Here is a 22,811-nt window from a genome sequence, read left to right on the forward strand (position 1 = left end):
TTACACACTATTGGTGGGGACGCAAGCTGGCGCAGCCACTGTGAAAAACAGTATGGAGGTTCCTCCAAAGTTAAAAATACAACTACCCTATAATCTAGCAATTGCACTACTGGGTATTTATCCAAAGAATATAAAAACACTAATTCAAAGGGATACATGTACTTCTATGTTTACAACAGCATTATTTACAATAACCAAATTATGCAAGCAGCCTAAGTGTCCACTGATTAAGGAGTGGATAAAGATATGGGGGGGGGTGTGTATGCTAATGCTAAGCGAAATAAGTAAGTCAGAGAAAGACAGATATTATATGGTTTTACTCATATGTGGAATTTAAGAAACAAATGATCAAAGGGGAAAAAGAGAGAGAGAGAAAAATTGAAAAAAAGACTCTTAGAGCACCTGGGTGGCTCAGTCAGTTGAGTACCCGACCCTTGGTTTGGGTTTGGGTCATGATCTAATGGGTCCTGAGATCAAGCCCTGCTTTGGGCTCTACGCTCAGTGCAGAGTCTGCTTGAGATTCTCTCCCTCTTTCTCTGCCCCCACCCTACTTATGCTCTTTCTCTCTCTCTCAAATAAATAAATAAATAAATAAAATCTTAAAAGAAAGAAAAAAAGAAAAAAAGAAACAGACTCTCAAGTATAAAGGACAAACTGAGGATTACCAGAGGGGAGGTGATGGGGGGTGGGGGGGAAGGGGTGAAATAGTCCATGGGGATTAAGGAGTGCACTTGTCATGGTGAGCACCAGCTGCTGAATGGAAGTACTGAATTACTACATTGTACACTTCTACAACTAGTATAACATGGTATGTTAACTAACTGGAATTAAAATAAAAACTTAAAAAAAAAAACCAACTAGGATATGCACAGCCTAATTCTCTTTGTTCACCCAGCTTACACAGTAAATTACATGGGATCACATACTCCATAGAGTAATAGTTATTTGACTAAAAATAAACCAGAGAAAATATTTATCATTTGAGATTATTCATTGTTAACTCAACTATACCAAATTATTATTCCCAAGGAGGGGCTATTTCTAATTCTTTTTTTTTCCCTCCAAAGGGAGTTTTTAAATTTTTTTAAATTCATTTATTTGTCAGAGAGAGAGAGAACACAAGCAGAGATAGAAGCTGACAGAGAGAGAAGCAAGCTCCCTGTTGAGCAAGGAGCCTGATGCAGGACTTGATCCCAGGCGCCTGGGATCCTGACCTGAGCCAAAGGCAGACGCTTAACGGACTGAGCCACCCAGGCGCCCTGAGCTATTTCTAATTCTATTGCTCCAACTTTAAAACTGGAATAGGAGGAATCAACACAGGTAGTGCCTGGATGGAGTGAGGCCCACAGTAGGCCCCTAATCTCTGTTTTCCCTCCTTTCCAGTTACATGGACACGGGTGGGCCTAGGGGCCATCTGAACTATTTAAAAGAGCCTGGAAAACTGGAGTTCTTTGTAATGTTATCCAATATAATGAAGTGTTACTGGCATTTTTATTCTCTTACAATAAATACTCTTTCAATATTAAAAGTACTGCAGAAATCCATAAAAAAGAAACGATGTGTAAAGATAAAGAAATGACACACAACGTCATCTTAATTAAGGAAATGCAGATGCCATTTTTGTCTTACCTATCAAATTGTCAAAAGTTTAAAAGTATGATAATAGCACCTTCAGTGTAAGTGTGGAAAAACAGGCATTTACTTACATGTGGGTGTATGAACAGATGTAATCTTTTTGGAAAGAGAGCTCACAGTATTTGTCAAACTGACAGAAGATTGCAGCTTTAGTGCTATCTACCCTAGGGATATACTTTCAAAATGATGCCAAAAACATATGCACCACAACTTTCCCCATAGTATTTACATTAACAATACTGTGAAAACAGCTAAGTATCCACCAGTAAGGGACCCGATAACTGTACAACCAAATATTAGGAAGCTATTTAAAAAGAATGGTAGTCTGTATATACTTAAAATAGGAAGACCAAGACATATTAGCTAGAAAAGGCTTATCCAGATCATATATAATATGATTTTTTACTTTGTTAATTTTGTTTTAAAAGATATACACAAAGGTCACTTTTCCTAAATTTAATGTCTGTATGATGTTTTGGTTACATTTCTCTGCTCCTTTTCATAGCAAACTTCATCAAAAAGGTGTCTCTATCTGCTGTTCTACAGTTCATATCCTAGTACTTCTTTAGTCTGCTAAAGAAGAGAGTTAAAGTTAAAAGCCCTAAAGGGCTTGGTGCCCTTTAACTCTCTAAGAAAACTTGACTGATTACTGATCAATCAGTGATCTCCATGTTGCCAAATCTAATAGCCATTTCTCTGTTCCCAATTTACTTGCCTTCTCTGTATCATTTAAGAATTAATGACTCTCTACTTCTTGAAACATTCACCTCCACGTGAATTTCTAAATTTTGAGGTCCTGGGTCTAACTATCATTTCTAACTTAAATGGTCCCGCACTGACCTCGTTTTTTAGTCTCAAACTGGACTCCCCTGGTTTTCTCTGACTCAGTAAATGGCACCACACACATGGCGTGCTTATGGCCAGAACCCTGAAGATTCACCTTTGCTTCCAACCACTCCTGGACCCTCTATATCTAACCCACTAGGAAATCCTACAGATTCTTGGGGCACCTGGGCGGCTCAGATGATTAAGCATCTCACTCCTGATGTCAGCTCAGGTTATGACCTGATGGTCGTGGGATCAAGCCGTGGTCACGGGAGCCCCCCCCCCCCCCCCCCGCTGTGCTCAGCAGGGAGTCTTCTTGAGATCCTCTCTCTTTCCTCTGCCCCTCCCTCCCCTGTACTCACTTTCTCTCACATAAATAAATAAATCTTAAAAGAAAAAAAAAAAAAAAGAACTCCACAGATTCTCTTCAACACTCTCCTCTGCACCTGGCTATTGTGCCCCAGGACAAAACAGCACAAGTGGCCACTTCAAATTCCGTTAAGATTGACAATGTGCTGGCCATGAGATTCTGTTCCCCATTTTTAAAGTTACCTGTGCATTTTAACCTGATAATTTGTAAGGTCTGACTCCTTCTTTTGATCTGTAATATGATATAGTATCAATTAAATCACTCTAAAAAACAGTATTCATATTCTTATCTGCCTATAACCTTCTAGAACCAGCTGCCTAAAGGGGCCCTTCACCTAATGGCAATTATTGACAAAGTCTCTTACCCTCTTCTTCCCAGGTTCAGAAGCACGAGTGTCATAATCATCAGGGAGCTGAAGATAATCCTCCATTCTGCTGGCAATTGCCTCCCAGTCACGTTTCCTTTTAGTACCAGTTCTCAAGCCATCCAACTTGTCTGAGGGACAAACACAGAGCCGCAGCATTAAGGAGGAGTGTGAGTTTGCACACAACACATAAACAAAGGAAAAGAAGTCTGGAACACTGTCAGAGGGCAGGGCCACATTTTTGAGAGCAGCATCGCTTGCAGATCCAAACTATCTTCTTGGCCGAGGTAACAGTTCTGGGCAAATTCCATTGTTTATCTGGTGTTCTCACTGGCAGGCATTACATTACAAAGTTGGTTTAAGTAACAAACACGGGCAGGGCAAGAAAAGTCACTTGTCTCCTGGCCTCCCACCCCACCAAATCACACTTCAGCTCTTGTGTTCTGAAGGAAAATGCGGAGACGGGTTTTTCTAAAAGCTATTTCTTCTACTCTTTTTTTTTTTCCTTTAACGCAATATTAACACCACCCATTTGATCTGTAATCATGTGTGATACCGTGTCTTATGAAAAGTAGGTAGTACCAACAACTTAATGAGCCAAGCTAATGTTTAAAAAGGTTTTCGATTAATAGTTCCTTGGGATTTTGACCAGTGATCAAGGATTCCCCATGAGTTATTGTTTCTGAGTAAGCTGATTGTACGAATCACCACATTCTTTGGTTATGCTGTGAAGTGCTACTGACCATTCTGAGGCTAAGAGTTAGTCCGCCAAAGTGACCAGATCTAAATTTTCTTTCTGAATCCTCAATCTGAGAGGGCTAGGTTTCCCAAGGGCCCCAAACTGTAACCAATTAAAAGAAGAGAGATAGAGGATTCAGAAATTCTGAGACATGAGTTTAGGTGTGTTCAAGTACACGCAATGAAAATGTGTAGTCATTTTTAATTGGTTGTTAACACTGATTTTGAATTCCCTATGTGAAGTATTACGAGTTATTTATATTTTCAGCTACATTGAAGTACTAAACTCTTGAATAATCTGTGATTACATACACATACTATTATTAAGAAAGTCAATAAAAGAAAACCGAAAAACGTCAGAAATACACAGTAACCATCCTTCATTAAACTCCATAAAGGGTGCAGAGTGTATATATGATAAAAAAATTTGTTAGGCACCAAGTTGGAGAGAACTTGATATGAAAAGGAAAATACAATGGAAGCAGTGGCAGGAAAAGAGGGTGAGATTGTGCTTCAAATGTAAAAGATTCACACACAACTAACTGTACCACACCATACAGGCTTAAAAAACCAGTAAGATTTCGCATACTTGGCAAAGCTTTTATTTCCTAAAACCCTCCCCCATAAAAGCAGTATTCTGAAAAATCTGCAAGCAAACTATAACACTTTACAAAACTCAATAAATTTTTTATCATATCACTTTGGAAAAACTTTAACATGAATGAGTTCAACAGAAACGGTTTCCTGATCTCTTCTGTAAATCACATGCTGTACCAAATGGCTCTATCTTCACGGGTATGACAGGCCGTAGAATACAAATTCTTAAAGTGATCCCTTGACTGCTCAGGGACACAGATTATGGTATTAGAAAACCAATGAAGTCCCACAAACAATAAAACTGTTCTAGTTCAACAGTATACAGTATTACTAGAAGAGTAGGAAGCTCTAACACACTTAATAAATAAACCTCAGACGATTTCCAAACTTAAGATTAACTTTGACATTAACATACTTTAAAAGAAAAAAAAAATTCATATCTGAATTCCAAGAATAGAGCATGGCCAAGGCAGCAATGCAGAAGGGCAAGGGTGAAAACTGCAAGAACGTTTCCTCAGACACCGGGTAAGTGACAGGAGTTACAGACCAGGAGTCCCATATTTGCAACATGGAAGATCAGAAGAGCATGTACTTCTAGTCTGAACACCTTTGTTTGTAATGTTTAATTGGAAATTTCATTGTGCACAGCATGTTTAAAGCTTCCTTCTTGGGGATGAAGAAAGGTTCATACCTCTTCCACATGGCATCCTGGAAACCCAAACACACAGATGTATGGCATAAGGTGAGGGAAGAGGAATCTGGGGTGTTAATTACAGAAGACGGCTGGTGTCCCATACACCCATACTAATGACTTTCAGAGGTCTGAATTTCAAAAGATGAAGTTTTAAGATGAAGATGAAGGTCTAAACATCCAACTTGGCAGGTCACAGAATTTTCCCACATCTTCAGAACAGTATATATTATATAGCACGACAGAAAATTTTTGTAAATACATCTATGCATTTTCTAAATATAAATGGTGTTTCTGAAAATTCATTCATGGTAAACATACGAGGGTTATGTGCCTGTATGAATAAGTGCATTCCAACTGTGAACAGATGAATCTGCCTGACACGTAGAAGGCTAATACACAATAACCGATAAGCAGCGACAAATGACAGATGAGGAAAGCAAAAGTACTTGGTATGGAGAAACCTATAATAGGATAACACTCTCAGACCTTCTCTTGGTTTCTCACAGTTGGAGAAACCAAAGCTGTATCGTCGGAATATAAGTAGCTTCAGTGCCGAATCCGAGCATCTGAGGTGGCACGTAATACCCACCCTTGTATGAGGGTGCCTGTGCCCCAGCTGAGAAGGAGCCAGTCAGGGGCAACTGGAGCGGGCCACAGGCAGTCGTTACGACTCCACCACACCCGTGCCAGATGCATTTCAGGCCGGTTCTGAATCTTTCTAAAATTACGCCACTCCTGATTTAACACTTAAACATCAGCTGAACTGCATGCTGTACCTAATGAATAAAGATCAAGAATCCGTAATGAGAATGAACCAGCTGCACGAAAGGTGAACGAGTCCTTTCTCATTGGCAGACTCATTTGTGAATCAAAACTCCCCCGATACAGATGCAGCTCTTCTGGCTCAGTGTGTGACACCGATGAAGCTTAGTATGTTTCCATCTCGCATGATCATGTTACCCGAAGTAATTCAAGAATGTTGGTAGAGTACTCACAAAAATTAATTGGACCTGGTAATCAGTCTATTGAGTTTGTTATGCTAAAGAAGGCACCATAAATAGGTTAATTCCCAGATGAAAAGCCTCATGTTTTAGGGAAGAATCTTTGTTTCATTTGGCTACATGGACCAATCTCAAAGAAGCCAGCACTTTCAAGAATGCTCACACTCAATCTGCCTTCCTCCACGGGGAGATTGGCTCTTAAGGTAACAGAGTGGTACAAGATGTGAGTCATTACATAAAACATCACTGTCACTCTTACTAAAACAGCAGCAGCAGCAAACATGGTGGATTTATGTTCTGAATTCTTATTGGACCTGCAGTGCCTTTAACTGAAATGTCTATTTAACAAATCTATTTCTGGAATTAACTGCCTAACAGTCTTTCTTTAAGATGAACTGAATTTGTATAAAATGTATTTTCTGAGAAGCAAATGGTAGACAGGCCAGGATTTTTTCCAAAATCAATACCAAGTTTAATATCATATTTTCTTGAATATTCATCACAGCTAAATTCCAATAACCTTTCTCTTTAGAAATTAGAAAGAAGAATAGAAAATGGACTGGCTCAAGTTTAAAAAAGCATTATTATAGATCATATATTACACAATGCCTCTGAATATTATATGCTTAGTTAAAATATTGATCACTTTTACAATCCTCTTGTCTCTTTATTTATGATCTTTTTGCCCCAAAAGGTAATTGCTATTTAGAGAACCAGAAGAAGGAAATGATCTTGCAGTCTTATAGGTTATTCTCAAAGTACAGTGCAGAACTTCAAACAGACTTAATTTAATATCAAAATAAGCAAATCTAAAGCATTATTATTTAGAAAGTAGTTTGTGATTATTATTTTCCTACATATTTAATTGCACTTAAATATTTATAAATGCTTTAAAAGTTTAGAGGAAGACATCACTGACAAAGATTTCCCAAAGAGGGAAGACTAGTTTAAGAATATGTCAGTACGCACACATAATTTTCACCTGTCACACATTAAAAAAAAAAAATCCTGGACTTTATATCAAAGCGCCTATCCCAATAACAGAGTAATACTAAAGTTTACGGAACTACCTTTTACATAGGACCTAGTGAACATCAATTGCTAACATGATCAGTTGGGCAAAATAAAAGGCAGAAACTTATGCAACTTGTGTAAAATGCACTCCTCTTACATCAGAAACACAATGTATCCCAAACAGTGAAGCAGCTAAATGACTCAGATTTGTTCTATGAACTTAAGATATTTAGATGGTTACTTCAGTTTTGGAGTAACACCATGATACTAGAAGAGAAACGCAGAGACTGACAGTTACACTTCATACATTAGAAAGGTCAATCTTCCAGAAAGCCCTTATCTCATTTTTTAAGATTATTTATTAATACATCTTAATCAACGTGATAAATGATTCTCTTTAAGTGAAGTGGAAAAAAAAGAAAAGAAAAAATGTTTTGCAGTTATTACCATGAAATATTGGAAGAAAATCCACTGGATATGCTTGATTTTCTATTTGACAGACAACCTCACATTAAGCAACTCCAACTTTTGATTTAGACAGTAATTTTAACCAGTTTACCTTGTAATCTGCCACTAAAAACAAGTTGAAGGTAAGAATCTTATAAAGTAGGTTCCTCAAAAACCTGAATTACATATCTACCTCCCCCCACCCAGAAACTCTATTTATTATACAAGGAAAATAACTGCCTTTTAAGGAATGTTTAAACTTCAATATTTATTATTATTACTACTATTATTTCCCAAAGTATTCATCATCAGGTTCAGCTTTGGACTGCAGTTAAATACTCTTTTAAAAAAGCAGAAATCTCATCAGCGCTAACATTTCTGATTAATATAACAGAACGGATTTTAGAAGTGACAGTATTTTATTGCTAAATTCATACTTCCCCTTACTCTAAAATCTTGAAGTGACAGTGAAGGCGATTCTTCTAAATACACTTCTTTTTTCACTGTCACAAGATGAAACTAATTAAACTGAAAGCTAGCAAAACTGAGGATGTAAGGTAGGCCAAAAATCTTGGTTTAAAGCAGAAATTTGGGGAAGTTTGTTCTTCTTACAGCAGAAAGATCTATGACCATTACCATCAGGTATCACATATAAAAACAGGAAAAAGGAGATACCCACCTAGCTTGGCCTCAGATGTGTCCATCTCCCATTTGCTTTTCGGAATGTAACCCTAAATCGCACACAGAGAGAAGCTCGAAGGGTTAGAAAGAGACACATACATGCATATCACTGTTGAACTGGAAAAGCATTAAAACTGGGAACGGATTCAGTTTCCACTCACTAGTTTTATATATATATGTATGTATATATATATATATATATATCCTTAGGGAACACACAGTCTCATTATCTCTGAAGAAACTGAATTACTCAATTCACCCAACTTCACTGCCCAGATTTCAGAGTAGTCACTTCAAAATAGTATCATGAAGGCGCTTTGAGGCAGCTACAGTTCGGGACACACAGTTGTAGTCCGAACAACAGCTGGACAGCAAATATGGTGAGAACGTACGGTCGTTACTGCGCTAGTATTAATACCACTCAGAGTAGCAGAGCATTTATAATAACTAGCTAGCTTATTTTCTAAATACAACTGTGGTTCTCAAGTGATGGTACAAAGAGTGTTCTTCGAGACAGCTACTTTATATCACAGTGTAAAAGTTTCAGTACTTGAAAGAAGAAAACATGGTATCACTGAACACAACTACAAAGTTCCAACTTCATTTAAAAATGACTCAACCCATTTACCGGTTAGATTTTACAAAGGCTGGTTTTTACTGAATCAACGTGAGAGCATTTCTTTTTCATGGTTGGAACCTAGATTATTATTTTCAATGTCTTTTAAAATGACATTTTCCTAATATACAGAAAACCAGAAATCCCCACAGGTATTTATATTTTATTTAGTAAAAAAAACCCAACAAACAAACAAACAAAAAAAACCCTGGGTGGTTTATTTCAAACAATGTCCTGTAAGATTTTCAAATTTCCCAATATACCTAATTTACTATATAGTAATCCTTTCTGCTTATTCACCTAGCAAGTGTACGGTTGTGATTCCTCTTTTCCTTTACTTGGACTCTGTTCTCTATTAGATCCTAACATACAGAACTTTAGTATTAGGGCTTATTAAATAGAACAGAATCATCACAGGTGTCAGCATCTTCTTTTAAGAATTAGTATCTCTACTCTTGGGAATATTCAAGTTCATGGAGCAGACTGACACAAAGGTAGGCTGGAAAGGATGCTGACACTTCATGACAACAGCTGCTGTGTCTGAGTACTAGAGCATTATAGTTCTTCCAGGACACCTACAGGTATGGTACTTCTTTAAGTACTTTAGTCTTTAAGCCCGACTAATAATTCAGTTTCACTTATTAGGTAGTACTTCAGATTATAAATCATACCATCTTCCCCAAATGCATTTCTAGAACAAACCAAGACAAAGCTATGCTGATGTGATTGGCGCTAAAAGTACTGATGCGATCTGTACAAGTCATATCTCAGCAATCACCTGAAAACCTTAAGCATCACTAGAATAACATATTTATAGATTGTGAATCATATCTACTAGGTTCACTGAAGTACTAAAGAAGGAAAAATATACCAGTGATCCCCCAAAAGGATTCTCTTAACCAAGAAAAGGTTGGATTTTGCCCAGTTGCAGTGATTAGTACAAAGCAGAAAATGCAAAGTTTATTGAGAATTCCACTAAAATGGTCCAAATGACACGAGACTTGCTCTTAACCCTTTGGTTAAAATTCTCCAAGAATCTTTTACTTTTGGAATAGAACCCAATAGCAGAAGATCTGGATTTGGCATTTTTGAATGGGTTAAGAGAAGTTTTAGAATATAAAGATATGCAAAATGAGCATATTAATTTCCTCCTGCTGGAACCGCCCTGTTCTTCCTTAAAATTGTATCATCGTCTCACTGGTTGAAATGTTAGGCCACTTGGAAATAAAAGAGATAGTCCAGCAGGGTAGAGTTCTAAGACTTCCTTGCCATGTTTTTTGATGTAATAATAGAGTATTACAGCGTGTTTCACTTTTCAAAATAAATAGTACATTCAATTAAAAGTTTTGAGCTTTGACCTACACTTAGACAAGTCAGATGTTACGAACCATATCCTGAACTGAAATCTCCACAAAAGGAAGACGGAGCTTCAGAAAGCTAGCATTATAGATTTATCACATGATCACCTTCTAGGACACACGCTGCAAGTAGCCACAGGTCATTAGCCATATTCCACAACAGCGTGGGCCTTTAATAAATGAACTTCCTGCCTAAGTTTTAGATCATATATGTCAAAAAACCAACCTAATTAAGAAAAATATTTTGTTTAAAGAAAAAACATACTGAGACTCAAATGCAATTAACTTTAAAGCTTATTTTTTAATCCGCATATGAAATCTAGGAATGTAGAGGTTGACACCATCTCTATGCACACACATTTTCTTTTCAAAGTCCTCTGTATCACATATGGGATTGATGGGACCACTCCTTAGAGAGTCTATATTCTCTAGGGGTAAGAATCAGGGTTCTCACTTTGTACATTTCCAGAAGAGTATGAGAAGCAGCTTTAGCAAGGGCTGATGTAATAAATAAACCAAATAATATTTTGAATTAAAAAAGCCAACACTGTTTCAAGACATTGCTAATCTCTGTGCCTCATTAGCAAACACTGAAAAGTAACATAATTCTACAGGTCGCATATTTTTCAATGACAGGGTAAGGCAAACATCTCTACAGAGGTGTGATCAAAAGCATTTACAGTAGGTACACGGGAACTTTGAACTCACACTACGGAAGCCTCTAATAAGCCTCAATAAAATGCATTGCCTACACACTCAAATCATTTTCCCCATCACTGAAAAGGATAAAATGCAGAAGAACAAATTCAGCAGTCAGTGGCAACCCTCTGCCTTCTCATTCTAGAAGTTCTTCTGCCTCAGTTGACAGAAGCTCAATTTTGAAATCTCGTAGCAAAGAAGAGACAATTATGCATACGTTGGATAGGCTGTACCACATATCTGCTGGAATGTAAGAATGCCCTTTCATATGTAATTGATTTTTTTAAAAAGTAGACTTCCCTAAAGCCACCCACAAGTAGATGAGTGAGTACAGGGTAAGTTTCTTAGCATTCTTAAAATTTTCATGTAACAATACAGTAGAGGGTTCTTCTGATCAGGGGAAAAAGAAAAAGTACCAGAAGTCTCCTTGAAGATGATTATAGAAATTTCTACCATTAAGGTATAAATCAACAGTAGGAATCTGACCATAGATCTGAGATTAAACCCTTAAAAATTTTAATAGAGACACTTTGTTCAAAGTGGTTGGTCTGTCTCCTACCAGTTCGCTTTCCTCTTCCTCTGCATCTTTCTTTTCTTCCTTCTGTTCTTCGATATTTGCATCAAAATCCTCCATCTCTACCTACACCACCCCAATAATAATTAAAAAAAAAAAAAAAAAAAGATGAGTTAACATTTAGGAAAATGTTGAGTCCCTCAGTGAGATCTGAAACAGCAAAGGTGCCCAAAGCAGGGCAGCACAGAATCACTGTTACATCCTAATTTTAAAACCCTACAGTTTGAAACAGAACTTATAAAAAGAGAGAATGACAGTCCTGCCTTTCATTTTCCCAGGATATCCATCTTTATAATTTCCTATTAAGTTGAATATAATAATATATGCTAAGTTGATGATTACCTGTTTTGAATGCCTGTGATTACCAAGATTTCTCTTCAAAACCTCTAGCAAGTATTTCTCCAATCCAGTAAAACATGTGTATGATTCAAATTTCAAAATGTAAGAAAGGGTATTGTGAAAAATAAGATGATAGTAGCTTGGCCCAGAATGGTAGTGATGCAAATAGAGAGCAGATGGATTAGAGAAGTATTTATAAGGTAAAACTGACAAAACTTGTAGACTGACTACATGCTGGAGGGATAAGGCTGAAAGTTTGTATAACACAGAATAAAGAGCAAAAGACAAGAGTTGAGTCAAGGTTTCAGCTACCAAGTGATTGGTGGGTCTAATCACTAAGAAAAAGAATACCACAAGAAGAACAGGTTTGGATGAATTACATAGTGGACAGGCTGAACTTGAGATGTACTAAAGTAACGTGTTTTTGGTAAGGAATTTGGAAAATAATGGTAGAATTATAAAAATCACCCATAATCCCTCTACTAAGATATAACCAGTGTTAAGATACTGATAAAATTAATTTGGTTCCTCACAATTTAATATTAAGGGCACATATGTGGCAATCCAAGCTATCTATATCAAATGTACAGAATGATAAGATCCTAAGATAGAGCCCTAAAGAACTCCAACATTTAGGACTGAGTAGGAAGAAAAGCCATCAAAGGAGACTGAAAGGAATGGCCAGAGACGCATGAGGAAAACCAGGAGAAAGTAGACTCGCAGGAGCCAAAAGAAAAATGTTATCAAGAAGGTGGACATGGTCAACTAAGTCATATGTGGCTGCAGGATTAGGCAACAGAAGTGAGAATTATCTATTTTCATGTAAATCTTTGCTGAGAATGTACTGGAATGGCTGGGGCAGAAACCAGAGGAAATTGGTAGACGAATGGCACTGGGAGGTAAAAACACATAAAAACACAATGACAACATTAAGTATAGAAAACTCTCATTCACATGAGCTCAAACCAAACAGAAGTACACAACTGATTAAGAGAAAAATCTCTCCTTTTCATGATAAAGATTTACTTCCACCAAAGTAAATTCCACCATAGCATTCCTGGTAATGTTTAACTTAAAACGGATCATGTGAAAACAACCAGACAAACCCAAATTGAGGGGTAGTCTACAAAACAACTGGCCTATGCTCTTCAAAAATTCCTTGTCTTTCCAGACAATGACATGGCTGAGAAAGTATTTTTTTAATATTAAAGGATGGTCTCCTGGATTTTTAAAAATTGCTATAAAACACATTATGGGAACGTTTAATGAAATGTAAATATGTACATTACATGAGATAATTCAGGAAATTTAATTCAGGAAATTTGTACTACTTAATGTAATACTTTATCAATGTTAAATTTCCTGAATTTGATAATTGGGACTTCTAGTTTTGTAGGAGAATGCCCTTCTTCTTGGGAGATACATACTGAAATACTGTATTAGGGGTGAGGGGCTAAGGGTTATGAGGTTTACAACTTAACTCTCAAACAGTTCTACAATCACAGTGATAACAACAGTAGGAATAAGAAGACATATATATGTATGTCATAGCCATCAAAATCCTAGAGAACACAGGCAGCAACTTCTCTGACCTCAGCCAGAGCAACTTCTTGCTAGACATGCCTCCAAAGGCAAGAGAAACAAAGCCAAAAATGAAGTATTGGGATTTCATTGAGATAAAAAGCTTTTGCACAGCAAAAGGAAACAGTCAACAGAACCAAAAGACAACCGACAGAATGGGAGAAGATATTTGCAAATGTCTTATCAGATAAAGGACTAGTATCCAAGATCTATAATTTACCAAACTCAACACCCAAAGAACAAATAATCCAGTCAAGAAATGGGCAGAAGACATGAACAGACATTTCTGCAAAGATGACATCCAGATGGCCAACAGGCACCTGAAAAAATGCTCCACATCACTCGGCATCAGGGCAATACAAATCAAAACCACAATGAGATAGGACCTCACACCAGTCAGAATGGCTAAAATTAACAAGTCAGGAAACACAGATGTTGGCAACGATGTGGAGAAAACCCTCTTAAACTGTTGGTGGGAATGCAAACTTCCCCAAACTGGTGCAGCCACTCTGGAAAACAATATGGAGTTCCTCAAAAAGTTGAAAATAGAATTACCCTGTGATCCAGCCACTGCCCTATTAGGTATTTACCCCAAAGACACAAATGTAGTGATCCAAAGGGGCACCTGCACCCCAATATTTATAGCAGCAATGTCCTGAAAGAGCCAAACTATGGAAAGAGCCCAGATGTCCACTGACAGATGAATGGATAAAGAAGATGTGGTATAATATAAACAACGGAACATTACTCAGTCAAAAGGAATGAAATCTTGCCATTTGCAACAACATGGATGGAGTGAGAGGGTATTATGCTTAGTGAAATAAGTCAATCAGAGAAAGACAATTATCATATGACTCATATGTGGAATTTAAGAAACAAAACAGAGAAGCATAGGGGAAGCAGGGAAAAATAAAACAAGATGAAATTAGAGAGTCTTAATCAGAGTTCCCTGTGATTAATCAGAGACTCTTAATCACAGGAAACAAGCTGAGGGTTGCTGAGGGGAGTGGGGTACCTGGGTGATGGGCATTAGGGAGAGCACTTGATGGAATGAGCACTGAGTGTTATATAAGACTGATGAATCACTGACCTCTACCTCTGAAACTAATAATACACTGTATGTTAATTAATTGAATTTAAATGAAAAAAAAAAAAGAACATATATATCTATATAAAGAAAAATGTGGCAAAATATTATCAGAAATCTCAGTGAAAGCTGTATAGGTGTTCTTACACGATTCATGCAACTTTTCTGTAGTTTAAAATTTTTCCCAGATAAAAAAGCTGCCAAAAAAGGTCCCTTCTGTGCTGCTTTCATGGCAGAGAACACTCACCTCCTCAATAGCAGCATCTTGCAGCAGAGAACGAATGTCCAGACGCATCATATGACGAGGTGCAGTTTCCCAGTGGTCAGCCATCTATTGAAAGATTCAGGAAGTCAAGTCATCTGGGGAAACTACTCAAAGAAAGACCAACTGCGCATTTAAGACAAATTTAACTAATACTGTGAAGTCTAACAGGCCAGTTCCTGGAAGAACGCCACACCTTTTTCACTTAGATACAAGGTAAGAATCATTTGCTAAAGAAGGTAGAAAAGATTTTCTGAAAGTAAAGAGGATAAACAAGAACTTCCAGACAACATTGATCATACAGACAAAATGAAGCTGAGAATACAACACTTTCTGTTTCCAAAAATCACCTTATTTATTTCTTTAAGTTTTCTTCCATGAATATTTCTCTTGCCACAAGTCTGGTTATCTGCACTCATTTCAGCCAAATATACCTAAGAAAGAATGAACAGTGATTAAGCAAACAAATGTAACATTTACATGATAATATAAAGTACTCTAAAGCTGTTTTACCTCAAAACCCTTGGTTTTTGCTGCACTCCAAAACTGGTCAAAATGTCTAACTCTGTCATTGATGGCATCCAGGATGATAAAGGGGAAAAAGCCGTCATCCAGAGTCTTTTTGAAAGTTTTGAACATGCTGGTGCGGTAGGTTTCCTCCATCTCAGCTTCGTATTCATATTCCATGACCTAATAAGACATCCCACAAGAGATACGGAGTTAGCAAAAACAAAGAACCATCCTAAACCTCTTCCCTGGTTAGCCTCTGGATAGAGATAACTTTGTAGTCTTTCCTTAACACCTAAGTACTAACGTTTGTGTTCAAAAAAGACACAATTACTCTCTGAACACGTTTTCCTCTCAATATTATTAATGAATCAGAGCACAGTCTGAGAGGAATATGCCATACCTTCTTTTTCACTTTCTTTCCAGAATCTGGGTCTTTTTCTTCTTTTTCCACTTCTGTGATGAAGTAATCATCTAAGCTTAGAACTCTAGGTGCGGGTCCTCCAAATTCTACCTCTTTATCCTAAGAATCATGTAGTCAAGAGAGTTAAAGAGAATCCAAAGAATAAATTAATGAATGCTCAAACCAAAGTTCCTTCTCATAGCTACATAACATGCAATCTTCTGGTGGTTTCAAATCAAGCAAAGGCAAAAATATTTATTTAAGTGGAACAAAATGTTTATGGGACAGTATCTCCCACATGGGCCAATAAGAATGAATCAAATAGGAAATACCAGTATCAATATCATACAAGAAGGAACAAAAGCAACGGATTTTTTGGCTTTCCCATACTCACTCGAATAAGTTTTGCAACATGTGTCTTTCCACTGCCAGGCAATCCTCTCATTATAACAACAATCTGAAACATAATGAAAAACCAAAAAAAAAATCACTCAGAGAAGATTTTTTTTAAATGATGTCTTATAGTTAAGTGACATACCGTTCTCCAGGATACAGCATATGATAGACCATGAAACAAACCTTAATACATTTGAAAGGACAGAAATAATATAAAGTATGTCTCTGACCATAATGGAATGAAATTAGAAAATATTGAAAAATTCACAAGTATGTGAAAATTAAACACCACACTCCCAAATAACCAATGGGTCAAGGAAGGAATTTAAACAACAGAAAATACTTTGAGATAAATAAAAATACCAAAACTTATGGGACGCAGCTACAGCAGTGCTCAAAAGGAAGTTTATAGCCATAAACACCTATATGAAGAAGAAAGATCTCAGATTGATAACCTAACCTTCACCTTCAGACATTGGAAAAAGAAAAACAAACCAAACCTGAAGCAAGTAGAAAGAAGGAAATAATATTAGAGCAGAAGTCAATAAAATAGACAACTGAAAAACAATAAAGAAAAATCAATAGAACCAAAAGCTGGTTCTTGAAAAGATCAACAAAATTGACAAACCTTTAGCTAGACGGACTAAGAAAAAAGAGAAAAGACTCAAATTAATAGAATCAGAAATGAAGGATGAAATACAACTGGCAACTTTACAGAAATAAAAAATTGTTTAAAGGAATACTACCAACGGTTGTATATAAACAAATCAGACACCTTAGGTGAAATGGGCGAATCCCTCGAAAGACACAAACAACTGAAAATGACTCAAGAAAAAATAGACAATCTGAATATGCCAATGACAAGTGAAGAGATTAAATTAGTAATTGAAAACTACCTGCTGATGTACTGTATGGTGACTAACATAACACAATAAAAAAAAAAGAAAGAAAGAAAGAAAAAGAAAACTACCTGTAAAGAAAAACTCAAAGGTCCACATAATTTCATCACTAAATTCCAACAAATATTTAAAGAACTCTTTACAAGCTCTTCCAAAAAATAGAAGAGGAAGGAACAACTCTCTACTCATTTTATAAGGCCAGCAATTCAAATCAAGCAGATACTCTAAAACCAAACATCACAAGAAAACTATAGATTATCTCTTATGAATACGGATGCAAAAATCCCCAATGAAATACTGGCAAAGGGAGTCCAGCAACATGTAAAAAGAATTATACACCATGACTAAATGGGATTTATCCCAGGGATGCAAATTAACATCCAAAAACCAATCACTGTAATCAATACATCATTATCAATAGAGAAAACAAACAAACAAAAAACAACTCCCCAAAAATCACATAGAAAAGAATAAAATCACACACATTAAAAAATAAAAATCACAAAAATCTCATTTGATGCAGGAAAAAATCACAAAAATCTCATTTGATGCAGGAAAAGCATTCAACAAAATCCAACATCATTTCATGATAAAAACATTCCACACACTAGGAATGGAAGGGAATCTCTTCAACCTAATAAATGGCATCTACTCAAAACCCACAGCTCACATCACACTTCATGGTGAAATACTGAAAGCTTTCTCTCTAAGATCAAGAGTAAATAAGGATGTCTACTCTTATCACATCTATTCAATACTGTACTGGAGGTAAGCAAGAAAAGAAAAAAATTAAAAGGCATTTGGATTGGAAAGGAAGAAGTAAAACCCTAGCTATTTGCAGATGACATGATCTCATATATAGAAAATCCTAGGGAATCCACTAAAAATTAGTTAGAATAAATGGAGTTTAGCAATGTTGCAGGATCAATATATAAAATAAGATCAATATATAAAAGTCAGTTGTATTTCTATACAACTGGAAACCCCAGAATGGAATTAAACTAACTATATCAATTAACAATATTAAAATGTGAGTGGCTTAAACAATCAAATTAAAAGACAGAAGTTGTTAGACCGCATTAAAAAATGTGATCCAACTATATGCTGTGCTGTCTAATAGAGACCTACTTCAGATTCAAAGACAAATAGCCTGAAAATAAAAGGATGGAAAAGATAAATCATGCAAATAAGCAACCACAGGAAAGCTAGGATAGCTATACTAAAAATAGATGAAATAGATTTTATGACAATGATTTATGTAGTCAAAACATCTGATGGAAATCTCTAGTATCAGTTTACTGAAATAGAATCTAACTATTTTGCAATATAAATTTAAGAATGTATACATTTGACACCTGTCAGAATGGCTAAAATCAACAACATACGACATAGCAGGTGTTGGCGAGGATGTGGAGAAAAAGGAGCCCTTGTGCACTGTTGGTGGGGACGCAAACTGGTGCAGCGCTGTGGAAAACAGCATGGAGGTTCCTCCAAAGTTAAAAATACAACTACCCCCTGATCTGGCAACGGCACTACTGGGTTATTTACCCAAAGAATACAAAAACACTAATTCAAAGGCCTACATGCACTCCTGTCTTTACAGCAGCATTATTTACAATAGTCAAGATATAGAAGCAGCCCAAATATCCATCTGGACAAAGAAGATGTGGTGTAAATATAATAGAATATTATCTAGGCATAAAAAGAAGAAATCTTGCCATGTGCAATGACATGGACGGAAAGAGCACAATGCTAAGTGAAATTAAGTCAGTCAGAGAAAGACAAATACCGTATCATTTTACTCACATGTAGAATTTAAGAAACAAATGAGCAAAGGGGAAAAAAGAGGGAGAGAGAGAGAAACAAATCAAGATACAGACTCTTAAGAGGACAAACTGATGGTTACTAGAGGGGAGAGGGGTGAGCAGATGGGTTAAACAGGGGTGGGGATTAAGGAGTGCCCTTGTCCTGATAAGCACCAGGTGACGTATGGACGTGCTGAATCACTATATTGTACACCTGAAACTAATACAACACTGTTAACTAACTGGAAAAAAAAATATACACATTTGGAGGTCACCAGGAAAACAAGCCCAAGCAAATCAAGTCTCCTAATTCTCCCTCTTTTTGTTTCACATGCCATAAAACCAAATCCACTTTCCCCCTCTTCAAAATAACAGAGCAATGAATGGACCTCTTATGAACTGTTTTCTGAAGTTTTCAACATGTTTTTCTGCCACGCAATTAATCTCTAATTTCCTAAATTCTATAGGGTAAGCACTTTGAGATTATATAATGACTTGGAGATAGTAAGATGCCTTGACTCTGGTATTACCCTGTCACAGAAAAATCGAGAAATTCTAACTCAGGATATTTTTTAATTTTTTTTTTTTAGATTTTATTTATTTATTTGACAGACAGAGATCACAAGTAGGCAGAGAAGCAGGCAGAGAGAGAGAGAGAGAAGGGGAAGCAGGCTCCCTGCCATGCAGACAGCCAGATGTGGGGGCTCAATCCCAGGCCTCCAGGATGATGACCCGAGCTGTTTTAACCCACTGAGCCACCCAGGCACTCCTCTACTCAGGATATTAAAAAGATCTCCTATCAGCCTCTGATTGACAAAAAACTCAACTACATAGGACTCACTCGCTCAGGTCGGCTTTCTCGGCCAGGGGGTTTCAAAATATCATCCACGTTCTTAGATTCAGGTTTCTTCTCAACCCGTGGAGCTGGAGGTGGCTGGTGGCTTAGTGAAGGAGCTGGCAGGGGCATTCGCTCCTCTGGGTAAGTTCTTCGTTCTCCTAGGATTCCAGCAGTTGAACAAAATTACTATTTATGTGGTCATTATTTTAAATTTTAACTCTCTTCACTCATGCTAAGGTAATATTATTCATGATTTTTGGGGGGCCATTTTTAACCTTAATGAGAGAAAGTCTAAAGAAACATAAATCTATTAAAATCAAGAAAATAAAAAGATTCAGGTACGATTTCAGGCAAACAGAATGTCTGAAAAATACTGAAATCATCTTTGTTTGCATTAAATTTAGCAAAAAGAGAGCCCGATGCGGGACTCGATCCCAGGACCCTGAGATCATGACCTGAGCCGATGGCAGAGGCTTTAAGCCACTCTGCCACCCAGGCGCCTCTACACTGCTACTTTTGATAATAATGTTGCCATCTCTGAAAAATCTGTGAGTACATTTTACTCTGAAAGTTTATATCCATAGCTGATTTGGATACAGAAACATCTCCACTGATTTGCATTCTCAACATCCTCCAAACATACCTCCAAACATGGATGGACCTTCGTAGGCTGGTCGGTCAGACTTCCGGTCATAGGATGGCCTATCAAATCCCCCTCTTCTGGATGAGGAATGGTCTTTTTTGTCTCGATATGACTGAGTCCTGTAAGATGCAACAGGAAGTGCTTTAGAAAATAAAAAAAAAAATTGGAGGTCTCTGTCTTACAATGCAATATTTACTATCTGCCCAATTTTCTCCATGTATAGCTACTATACAGTCAACATTTTCATTTTTATTTTGCTTTTCCATTTAGATCTGCCTTGCATATACACATCTAAAGAGCTCATGAATTGCAAAAATACACTGTTTGCCTACTACTTAGGTAATGACTACACCTTTACTAACAATATTATTTCTTTGCCTTACTAGCTATCTCCATCTCCCATTCAATTCTCTGGAATTCAAGCTCACCAAGTTTAAACAGACTACGTACATAGTCTGGAACTGCTCATACCTTTCCAAATTATAGATACGTATGTACAAGAAGAACACATCATTTACTGAATTTCCTTTAGATACAATGACTTTTGCTGAACTTAAGTCTATGATAATTTGTACACCTGGCAAAAAGATATTTTTCATAACATACCTATCATCTCGAGGTCGGCGTTCTCTATCAAATCGATCCCGGTCATAGTCAATCACACCCCGATCTCGGTCTCGGTCTCTGTGTGTCTCCCGATCCCTTTTGAAATCTCGATGATCTGCCATGACATTACTCTGACGATCAAAATAAGGCTCACGGTCTCTGTCTCTATCATAACGGTCACGTTGGCCTGTGTGCTCTATGAAAACAATTAGTACACGGTAAGAGCTACATCCCCTTTTCTGAAATAAAAGCGGAAAGGTGCAAATTTAACTATAGAACTGGTATAAATTATGATTCTAAATTCAACTTATGAATCTTTTAACTATATGGAAGGGAGACTCAGATAATTTACCAAAAGGAAAATCACATGTAATTAGGAATTTTGATTTAAGAATACTGATCTCTCAAACCACCTCACACCAGTCAGAATGGCTAAAATTAACAAGTCAGGAAACAACAGATGTTTTTGAGGATTTGGAGAAAGGGAAACCCTCCTACACTTCTGGTGGGAATGCAAGCTGGTGCAGCCACTCTGGAAAACAGTATGGAGGTTCCTCAAAAAAATGAAAAGAGAATGACTTTATGACCCAGCAATTGCACTACTCGGTATTTACCCCAAAGATACAAATGTAGTGATCCGAAGGGGCACCTGTACCCCAATGTTTATAACAGCAATGTCCACAACAGCCAAACTATGGAAAGAGCCCAGAGGTCCACTGACAGATGACTGCATAAAGAAGATGTGGTATATATATATACAATGGAATATTATGGAGCCATCAAAAAATGAAGTCCTCCCATTTGCAACAATGTGGACAGAACTAGAGGGCACTATGCTAACCGAGATAAGTCGATCAGAGAAAGACAATTATCATACGATCTCACTGATACATGGAATTTGAGAAACAAGGCAGAGGATCATAGGAAGAGGAAAAAAATGAAACCAGATAAAACCAGAGAGAGAGACAAACCATAAGAGACTCTTAATCACAGGAAACAAACTGAGGCTCACTGGAGGAGGGGGGTGGCAGGAGGGATGGGGTGGCAAGGTGATGGGACACTGGGGAGGATATGTGTTGTGGTGAGCACTGTGTATTGTGCACGACTGATGAGTCACAGACCTGTACCCCTGAAACAAATAACACATTATATGTTAATAAAGAAAAAACTACTGATCTCTCTGACTCCTACCTGTCTCAAAAGTTGATCTTTCAGGTAGTGGATCTGGGCGCAAAGTTATTCTTTCTCCATAGGGTATCTGCTCAACTTTATTAGTGGACATATCTGGTGAACCAAATCAGGGAAAAAACACTGTAAGAATGAAGGTTAAAGAAGACAAAGGTGAAGCTAACAACTTCTTAAGAATCTCAAATACAGACCTGTCACCATCACTTACCTCGGCCATGGCCATAATCAACAGTCTGCTGCACTGGCGGTGGCTTGGACATTGGTGGCATACCCATAGGCAATGGGCCAGGAGGGGGGATAGAAGGGTGAACATGTGGAGGTGGTAATACCGGAGCAGGTGGAATTGTTCCAGTTTCTGGTTTAAATTCTGAATTCAGTCCTTGTTCATCATTTGTATCCCAGAGACCATAGAAAGAATCTTCATCCCAGCGTTCCTGTTCCACAGCTGAAGTCTGTGGCTTTATTACTGGAGGAGGAGGTGGAGGTGGAGGAGGCGGTGGCGGTGGTGGTGGTATTGGGATAGGCGGCCTGGTCACAGGAACAGATGATCTTACTGGTGGAGCAGAAGGCCTTATAATCGAACCTGGTGGTTTACCCATAGGAGGGGGTGGTCTATAGGACCCCGGAGGCTGGAGAACAGAGTA

At 37.4% G+C, this 22,811-nt stretch overlaps 1 protein-coding gene across 4 annotated transcripts in view; it reads right to left on the reverse strand.

The window, feature by feature from the left end:
- Positions 1–22,811, reverse strand: part of YLPM1 (YLP motif containing 1) — a 75,526-nt gene that overhangs the window by 11,657 nt on the left and 41,058 nt on the right. For 2 of the 4 annotated variants that reach the window (XM_032344909.1, XM_032344912.1), the window contains 13 exons: positions 22,376–22,796; positions 22,171–22,263; positions 20,980–21,175; positions 20,374–20,492; positions 19,734–19,888; positions 16,187–16,249; positions 15,793–15,912; positions 15,396–15,572; positions 15,233–15,316; positions 14,868–14,951; positions 11,599–11,679; positions 8,365–8,416; positions 3,195–3,325 (listed from right to left, as the gene is read on the reverse strand). In XM_032344909.1, coding sequence (XP_032200800.1) covers positions 3,195–3,325; positions 8,365–8,416; positions 11,599–11,679; positions 14,868–14,951; positions 15,233–15,316; positions 15,396–15,572; positions 15,793–15,912; positions 16,187–16,249; positions 19,734–19,888; positions 20,374–20,492; positions 20,980–21,175; positions 22,171–22,263; positions 22,376–22,796 — 1,776 coding nt within the window. Of the gene's footprint in view, positions 1–3,194; positions 3,326–3,676; positions 5,238–8,364; positions 8,417–11,598; positions 11,680–14,867; positions 14,952–15,232; positions 15,317–15,395; positions 15,573–15,792; positions 15,913–16,186; positions 16,250–19,733; positions 19,889–20,373; positions 20,493–20,979; positions 21,176–22,170; positions 22,264–22,375; positions 22,797–22,811 lie in introns of those variants that run through there. The other 2 variants (XM_032344910.1, XM_032344911.1) reach the window with 2 other exon arrangements.

The sequence above is a fragment of the Mustela erminea genome, chromosome 5, assembly GCF_009829155.1.
Source record: "Mustela erminea isolate mMusErm1 chromosome 5, mMusErm1.Pri, whole genome shotgun sequence".
Classification (NCBI taxonomy): Eukaryota; Metazoa; Chordata; class Mammalia; order Carnivora; family Mustelidae; genus Mustela; species Mustela erminea.